The 9,612-nt window shown below is 34.1% G+C and overlaps 1 protein-coding gene across 1 annotated transcript; it reads right to left on the bottom strand.

Annotated features, from left to right (window-relative positions):
- Window positions 1-5,236: 5,236 nt before the first annotated feature.
- On the bottom strand, window positions 5,237-9,560 carry LOC139697483 (nuclear speckle splicing regulatory protein 1-like). Its single transcript, XM_071596205.1, has 5 exons — window positions 9,286-9,560; window positions 9,041-9,161; window positions 8,801-8,950; window positions 8,509-8,716; window positions 5,237-6,354 (listed from the first exon to the last, which is right to left on the bottom strand). The coding sequence occupies exons 1-5, from the start codon at window positions 9,303-9,305 to the stop codon at window positions 5,558-5,560; spliced, it is 1,296 nt and encodes a 431-aa protein (XP_071452306.1). The 5' UTR covers window positions 9,306-9,560; the 3' UTR covers window positions 5,237-5,557.
- Window positions 9,561-9,612: the final 52 nt, after the last annotated feature.

Below are 9,612 nucleotides of genomic sequence, written 5' to 3'. Positions count from 1 at the left end.
ACTTGTGTAAAGAAAAAAGAAAATAATTAGGGAAGTATATAGTAGTAGTTGATGTATGGCTGATCCACTTTGTCCAAGTGGAATGAAGGTGAACAGAGATTTAAGGCTGTTGAGACGAGAGCATGATGAAAATAAAAGGTGGTAGAAAACTAGCATTGAGTTGCAGAAAGATTTAGCTCATAGTAATGTAATTTTAATGTAATGTATTTTAATGTAATGTAATTTTAAATAGTAATGTAGATTTATGTGAAATTTACATGAGCAATATTTCCTTAGGAAAACATTAGACCCCACTAATGAAGTAACGTTGGCACAACTTTTAATACAACACCATTTGAAAATGGTGACAAAATCAAGCATTAAACCAAGATTAAATTCTTGTGACCTTTAGATCATGTTTCATAATGTCTTGCTACACCGAAAATATCTTCAACCTTCAGTTAAGGCAAAAACTCAGTTTGATGAGCTAGTTGAGTTAAAAATCAACCTTTAAAAAGCTCAATATCTGACAGATGGTGTTGCTATGGTTAGTGTTCACTACTGAGCAATCTCATTTGTATATAAAATCAGATGTCAGTAATCTCCATGATGAGTTAATGTTCACATGAACTAACAATTGGATTTAATGAGACATCAGAGAACTGGGCCTTGGAGCTGCACTGATGAGATTATGGTTTATCTCCTGCTTCAGTCACCCATGCATGTGGCATCAAAGGTATTGAATCTAGAGTGACTGCTACTTTATTTATGGGCTATGATAAGGTTGTTGCGTATTAAAGTAGTCAATAAGAAGCCACCCCAATTAGTATTCCTTTCTCATATGACAATGGTGGACACAAAGGGAGCATTGAATCCTTGTGTAAGAATTGGTTTTAGTACAGTTTCATGTCCAGTAATGGGGAAAACAAGGCCTAAAAGTCAAATCATTGAATTCTTGCATAGCAGCACCGACAAAGGTTAAAAAAGCCCATTGGTTGAGGGGCAAGAGAGTATAGGATAATTTTGAGAATAGGTAATCCAGAAAATGTGACACAAGATTGAGAAAGAAAATAGAAAGTTGAAATGTGGAGCTGATGAATTATCAATTGCATTGATCCCCAAAATCAACTAAATCTGATTAAATCTCAAATATTTGGAGATCACTTCAAGCCAACTTTGTGCTGATTTGAGAATGCATGTATCAGCATAAAGCAATTGAATGAATATGACGACTAATACTTTTATGGTCTACAAGTGCAATTAACATAATTAATATGATTGAAAGTCCAGGAAATACAAAATATTATAATGAAACTTTGCCACGGAATAAAAAGGGGTTTCAGGCGTGATAGGGTGGAATATCATAATTAAAAATTGGCAATTTTCCTCAAAATAAAATTTAATACGACCCGTTTAAATGTAACTACATCATCATCAGGTAACTACAGGCTTTTTTTTCAATTGAAAATGTGAAAGCAAAGATTTAATCGCCATCTTGCATTGCAAGCTCACTATTCAGGTCAGACACGCACTTGATGCACGGAGGACTATTATTTTTTCATTCATTCATATAATACTTTAGTAATTTTTGCGTTGATGTGACAAGGACATGATTTCTAAGTTTATTTTTGATTTTGTACATCACCTAATGATGATGTAGTTACATTGAAACCGGTCGTATTAAATTTTATTTTGTTGAAAATTACCAATTTTTAATTAAATAAACACGGAAATTAACAATACCATGACAAAAATGGACCGGTGTATCTAAAGTGATTTCACTTAGAAAAATTCATGCAACAGAAAGCACAATTAGTATAGAATAATTTTTTTTATATGAGACATTTTTGAATGAGAACTTTTCTGAGCTAAGGACATGATGACCAAAGATCTGAATGAAATATACCATTGTAGATCAATCTTAATTTTCTGCAAATAAGGTGAATTTTGAGACTTCCGATGTACGAAAATTTTCCAATTTTTCCTAAGACCCCTACTTAAGACTACATAGTTTTTTAGGGCATATGATTTGGAACTCAGATATTTTGTTACAGGATAGCATTGTAACATTCATTTCCCTGAAATATTTCATCTTTGAACGCCTGATTCAGTGAGCACCCTCAATAAATCAATCAAAACAATGGTGAACGCTACTGGGAATATTAGTTGTGAATGAAACCCTTTCAATGGAAAAATGTTATTAAAACTGAACATCAAGATTTTCCAAAAAGTTGTTGAAAAGTCAGTGTCTATGCATACACCTATAATAAAGGAAACGAAACAGACTTCAAGAATATGAAGATAATTTTAATCTAACAAATAAATTGTATATCTCCATTATTTTCATAACAAATTACCATGCAAAACCATTTTATGCCTCAAACTTTAAGAAAGAGAAACAAGGATGCTTTTAGAGGACTTGGAAAAAACCTGTAATTATCTTGCCATAAAAATAGTGAGGGTATCACAAATGTTTTCTGCTGGATAAGCTAACAACAGACTTTTTGGTTTTGTAACATCATTACTTAAGGTATGACAAAAATAGTGCTTGTCATGGCCTACCCCTAAATTAACACAAACCATTTTGCTTATTACACTGGTAGCTATGAATGTGAATGCTCTAAAGCACAGTAAATACGTACGGAGAAATATAAAATTTGCAGCAGCTGAAATTTTATTTTATAAAGATGGGAAATATCCATCATAAATATACTCAGAGCAGCAAAATCACTTAAATTTGAAAATTGAAATCTATGAATATGAGACTTAAATCACCAATAACAGAGATATAAATACAACAACTACATAATAAAATTTTAGGTCCTCATTTCCACCGGCAACAGTGATAATAATAATAATACTTTATTCATTTTAAAAATGGTACAACCATATTAAATGTCATCAATATAAGTATTACTTAACATATAAACATACTTTCTTAAATGTGATGAAAATTGTCACAAAAGAATTCATCCAATGAGTATAGTGGGTGAGCAAGTAACCAGGTATATACCCTATTCTTGAAACTCTGGATACCATCTGATTTCAACTGAGTAGGCAGATAGTTATACAGTCGTATGCTCATATTGTGAAATGTGTTGTAAGTTGATGACAATCTACAATAAGTAGTATTTAGATTCGATTTACCTCTTGTGGAATAGTTATGGAGGTTGGATCTTAATTGGTAAGTTTCTAGATTAACTTTCACATGAATCAGAGCCTTAAAGATATACAAACAAAATACAGTCATGATTCTATACCTAATAAAAAAAGGTTTGCAGGAATCACGTGGTGGTATATTAGCAAGAGAGCGAATAGCTCTCTTTTGCAGTAGCAAAATTTGTTTAACATGAGGGGAATGACCCCATAACTCAACACCATAATTCAAATGACATTGAAAGAAGGCATGGTAAAGTGTTAAACGATACTCATTTGAAATGATAAAGTTGAGCTTTCTTAACATATAAACAGCTTTACTAAGTTTATTACAGGTCTGACTGATGTGAGTCTCCCAATTAAGTTTTGTATCAATATAAATTCCTAGTATTTTAGCAGTTACAATATCAGTTATTTTTGATTTAAGACTGCACACAATATGCTGAGTTTTGTTAGTATTTCATTGTAAATGATTAACATCAAACCGTTCCTTAGCCTGTTTTTGGGTAGCGCTAGATCGTAACTTTGCATCTTCTGGATGTTGACACTTTTGCACAAAAGTAGTGTCATCAGCATATAAAACAGATCTAGGTTTCATATTACAGGGCAAATCATTAATCATGATAATGAAAAGTACTGGGCCAAGCACAGAGCCCTGTGGTACACCACATTTTACTTTAAGAGCTGCAGACCGACAGCCATCAAGTTCAACCAATTGATGGCGATCATCCAAATATGACTTCATTAGTTTCAGTGCAACTCCCTTAATACCATAATATTCTAGCTTTGTTAGTAATATTGAATGATTAACACAGTCGAAGGCCTTACTAAGATCACATAGTGTCACTGAGACTGATTCCTTTCCTTCAAATGCATTAATGACATAATTAACTATGGACTCTACTGCCCAAATTGTAGATTTCCCAGATCGAAAGCCGTACTGGGAATTGGAAAAGAGATTATTTAACTCAAAAAAATTACATATTTGATCTTTCATAATAGCTTCAAAAATTTTACCAAAAACGGGGACTATGGAAATGGGGCGGTAGTTAGCTAAATCATCTTTATCACCTTTCTTATAGACAGGTACTGTTTTGGAATATTTTAGAGCTGTTGGAAAATCTCCTGTCTCAAAACATAAATTGACTAAAATTGCTAATGGTTCCGCAATGAGCACAATAATATCCTTTATTAGGGAGTTAGAAAGACCATAAATATCCTTACTGTTGGATTTTTTAAATTTTTTAACAGTCGATATAATATCAAGTGGAGTAACAAAATTCCATTTAAAATTTAAATTATTCGGAGGAAGATTTTGCAGCATATTACCAATATTGGAAGCATCAACTTTTCGAGAGAACAAATTGTCTTCAACAGCTTTTAAGAAAAAATTATTTACAGCATCTGGGGTGAAAGGAAGATTTTCTTTAATATCAAGAATTTCTTTAATATCTTTGATATCAGTAACTCCAAGTTTTTCACTCCTTATCCCACTTTATATTGGTGCTTTTAACTCTTGGACAGGCAACAATGGGTACCTTGAATAGTCCACCATAGGATGGATGGATTGACAGTAAACAATATCACTAAGGCCAAATGTGTAGCTGAAATGGTTTTTCAAATCCACAAGCAGGGCATATTATGATTGGCATGAGACTAACACTTTTTCAGGTAATATAAGATCAACAGAGGAAAATAATGGTTACTATCATTCACTAATTTTTAAGCCAATAATCTGCTTCATTCAGAGATGTATGCTGTTGTATGGCTAATCCAACAAAATTCTTCATGGCTTCATAATTACTAGTTTTTTGCTTTAAGTAACTTTTCAAAACCATTTCTACCTTCATATGTACAGAGAATATACCATAAATTTAACCAGCCTTGCTGCAGATACCCCCCTTATTTCCCTGTCCGACTTCCTGAAATAATCCCTCAATTTTACACATTTTATATCAATTTTATGGATTATTAGGTCAATTTTGAAGTAGTTGGTGGTTAATAACAATTAATAAGGTGTTACACTGAAAGTGTAACACCTTATTAATTGTGATGCTTTGTTAACAACTACTGCAATAATAAAATTCAAGAATTACAATTACCAATTTTTTATTGCAGCATCATATTTCCAGCAAAGGACAGCATAAATGGATCCATCACTGTAGTTTATGACCATTGAGATTCCACAGAATTTCAAGCAAAAACAAAAAAATCTGCTCTACTTTTTCTGAATATACAAGAACCTTGGTAGATCTGCACCCACCATGTACATATGCGAAAGCCACAGTATAAAAATTGCATTTCACTTGAAATAAGCACTCAAAACCACTTTTCACACCTTTTTTTCCTCATGGCAGCAGTACCTTGGATTACATGTTACAAAATAACAAAGAGCCCAATTTAACCAAAAGCAAATCTTTCATTAGGATGATTTACTCATTCTAGCTGCTTTCCGAGACATGTACCTTTGCAATGCAGCATCAAACACTGGTCCAACTGTCTTTTTTTCCCATATATTGGGCTTGGGTTCTTCAGGAACCTTATCTTTTTTTACATCACCATCTGAATCCTTTTCTTTTTTCACATCACAACCTGAATCCTTTTCTTTTAACATCTCACCACTCGAAGCCTTTGCTGCAGTAACCTCTCTACCAGATTTTTCATCAACTATATCACTTGCCTTTTGCTCAACAATTCCATTTACTTTTTCACTTTTTGAGTCACTTGTTTCTCTATTTGGTTCACTTTTCCGGTCAGATTCACCCACTTTTTTGTCTACCGAGACAACTTCCTTTTTTTTATTCACCTTCACTTCAACATCCTCATCCCCACTGCTACTGCTGCTGGAATCACTACTGCTGCTTGAGCTGCTATCACTACTGCTACTGTCAGAGTCACCATCAGAACCTTCTGTTACCTTGGCTTTCCTATCCACATCATCTGTTTTTCCATCTGACTCAGATGAGCTCGACACTTTCCTTTTCCTGTAGCTACGCTCCTCAGATTTGCCAGAACTTTTGAGTCCACTTGCTTCTTGTGACTTAGCAAGCAATTCTTTTTCCTCCGACTCACAGTCCTCCTCATTGGGGCGAATTTGGTTATTTTTCTCTTCTTCCTCTTTAATGACTTTTGGTGCTTTTTCCTCATCTCCCACTGTCTGACGGAATAAGTGCCGATAAAATCCACCTAGATCTTTCTGCTTGGCAACATCTGTTATTTCTGTAAAGTATGATTGTCATGTTGTAAATAATCATTTATTATAATAGGTAGCCTGCCAAATACAGGTAGGTTTGGATTGCCCATGAAAACAATGGAACAGGATTGAGATAAACCATTAAATAATAGAGCTAAAAACAAATTTCTTCAAGAAGATTGTCACTAGTAATAAGTCAAGAGCTTGCACTTAAAAATTAACTTATTCCCATTTGTAATTGAATTGGCCTTTGAATCATAAAATTCACTACGAGCAATATTAATCACTTAAGCTACACTCCCCATAAGGCATGGAGTTTCCAAAATAAAAAATTTCCAACAGCAGTACTTTGTATATTTTCTGATATCACAAGGACAAAAAATAATATTAAATGCTTTGCAAAAGAATATACAGCTATCAATACATTAATTTCTGCAATAAAATGTAGCACTATATATTCGGACATGTTGAATGGGAATATTTTTAAAAGAATCATTTAAGAAAAATTTTAAAATTTGAAATGTATATGTTACAGACTTGATAACGAAAAATTCATAACTAACATTATTCATAGTAAAATAATTCATAATTAAAACTTGATGCCATAAAATATTAATATTCTTTTAACTGAAAGGAAAATCTGACAAACATTTAATTACAAGTTGAAATCCAGGCATAAGACTGAAGGCAGTTTGGAACGAGAAGAAATAGCGGTAGTAATTTCATAAAGGCCAATTAATATTGCAAGGCTCTACCACTTGGTGACTGCAACACTAAAAGGCTTTTTTTAAAATATCATTTCCAAATTTTTAATAATTAGTTTGGCTGCTTAATTATGTGCGTTAGCATTTCAATACATCAAAAAGGAGAAAAAGATAAAATAATCAAGGAAAGAGGCAGAGTTTCTCATTACCTCCCTAGGTATTGAGAAAGCAATCAAGGAGAATATGGTGAATATATGAGGTAATGTACCAATACAAATAGAAAGGGGAATTAGGCTGTGTGCAGCAAAGAGCAAAACTATACTTCCATAAAGAGAGAAAACCTAGCAAGAATATTAGCCACAGTGGAGAAGTGGATAACAACCCTGAAGTAAACTAGATTAAAACTAAGTTATGGTAATAACTTCAGTCATTGAAGATTGTGTGATCTCCAAGTAAAGCACTGAGGGCTGTGAAAAACAAATGATTATAAATTGTGATGTTGATGAAATAATTTATTGACATCATTCTTATTCTTACTGTAAGCACTGCTGACAGCTTATCCAAGATGATAAGAGTACTACTTGAAAGAGTTACTACAGTGTATTCAATGCTGTTCATAATTTTAATGGTGCATGCTACATATGGCACACCTACTTCCAACGGAGTCTGACAAGGTTCCATCTACACATGCATTCGCAAACACAATTCTTGCATTTCGGGACAACCACCCTCTAAGACATCCCACCAAAGCCTTATTCATATTAACTTTGTCTCATTTGAACTTTTGGCCTCAACAGATACTGTCGCGCAAAAATTATTTACAAAATTTCTTAAATAGTATCAATGCAGAATCAAATTCTGATGGATTTGGTACCTGTTGCACACCATTTAAAGTCTTTGTTGTCCTTTCACCAAAGGATGTAATGGGTGGTGTTGTTTTGGTGGCAGGCAGCCACTGAAACATCAGCAGCCTATAACATGACCTGGTGGAAGGTCCACGAAGAGTTCAAACATTTAAGTCCTGTAACATGATGTTGACTTCCTCCGATTGATATGCATGAACATGAGTTTGAAAATGATCCCATAGTTTGCCCCATTTGCCATTCAGCACAAATTACTTAGTTCTCCTACCTCTCAGATTGGCGTCTCAAGTGGGCTCAGTGAAAAGGCTTTCCGAGCCAATTCTCTATCAAATCGATTCATACCATAATCGTCTGAAACAACCAATCCCATTTCACTTGCTAAGCATATCATTCAATGTTTATAGGTTTTAACCTGATACGATGGGTCTAGCTGTTCATGGCATTACTTACCTCTAATATTTGAACACTACCAGTATTAAAAATACCACAAATAACCTTCACTCAAACAAGTATTGGGCTGTTTTTTCCAATAACGGTAGACTTGAGAGCATTAAGTAGGTAGGTTTCAGGTAAAACTACCCTTTTGTTATTGGATACAATTACAAATATATACCTTCTATTTTATCCTGCAACCTTTCCTGCTCATCCATTTCTTGAAATTCCTCTAGCTTTTTCCTATATGCAGAGGTAACGAATGACTCCTTGTCTTTGAACTCCTCCCCTTCTGCCTCTCTTTCCTTCTGAACTTTTCTCTCTGTCCTTCTTTCTTGTTCTCTTTTGCGCCTTTCGGCTGTAGCAAGCAGTGACTGAATATACTTCGGCTGCAATTAATGGCCACAGAGAGGAAAGGTTAATTAACTGAGGAAAAAAGAAATTTACAATACACTTGTTTCTTCCGAACCAACCTTCTTCTCTGGGTCCTTCTTTTTATTCTTCTGCTCCATTTTTCTCTCTTCCATTTCATCGTATACCTCGTCATATTGGTAAACAGTTGGGTCTTGTTCTAAAGCCTTTTTGATATCCAATTTCGTTTGCCTCTTCTGGATGCTTTCGTTCTGTAAGAAAAAATCAAAGGCGTTCAGTTATTATAGTTGCATTATTTGAAACACTAAATATTTTTTACGAGATTTTCCTATAAAATTCACCTTAAAGGGCTTCGCATTGCAACTGCTTCCTTCTACGGATTCAGAGTCACTATCATCGCCGAAAATAGAGTGCCGAGGCTGTAAGTTTGGACCAGCCTTTTTAGGAACGAGCAAACCATACCTATGGAAATAATGTATAAAACATAAGATGAATTTCTTGATATAAAACAATGTCACATTATTTTACTTCGGAGGATGACTGCTTGCATTTTGTAACAATGAATTAATATTTAAAAAATACGTACTGTTTTCCAGAAGTGGCCATATTTCTTGCTCAGAAGGTGCAGCGGACAGAAAATTTCATACCAGTAAGCTCGGATTTACAACATGACAGCCTTCGCCGGTATGATTTTCTTAATTTACATGATTTAGAATATCTGGCGCGAATGTTACATTAAATGTTACTTAGAGACATGTAACGTTTTTTACAATAACGAAAATCTTCAAGACTACGTGTCACTTCTTCTATTCATCTCAACCTACCACCACTGCTTCATAGGGAATCCACACGAGAATAACAGAAAGCTCGTGGCTTGTTTTCGATTATCTTCTGTGGGAAGTCGATAGCTCGA

Source organism: Hetaerina americana, unplaced genomic scaffold (assembly GCF_022747635.1).
Source record: "Hetaerina americana unplaced genomic scaffold, ioHetAmer1.1.p SCAF_78, whole genome shotgun sequence".
Taxonomy (NCBI): domain Eukaryota; kingdom Metazoa; phylum Arthropoda; class Insecta; order Odonata; family Calopterygidae; genus Hetaerina; species Hetaerina americana.
This window is presented reverse-complemented; position numbering and strand designations above follow the sequence as displayed.

Bases quoted from the DNA above. Each gene is read 5' to 3' on its own strand.
- LOC139697483 (XM_071596205.1), bottom strand. From the start codon at position 9,305: ATGGCCACTTCTGGAAAACA. The intron at 9,162-9,285 runs GTACGTATTTTT...TTATTTCCATAG, and splicing joins ATGGCCACTTCTGGAAAACA to GTATGGTTTGCTCGTTCCTA. The intron at 6,355-8,508 runs GTATATATTTGT...CATACTTTACAG, and splicing joins GTTGCAGGATAAAATAGAAG to AAATAACAGATGTTGCCAAG.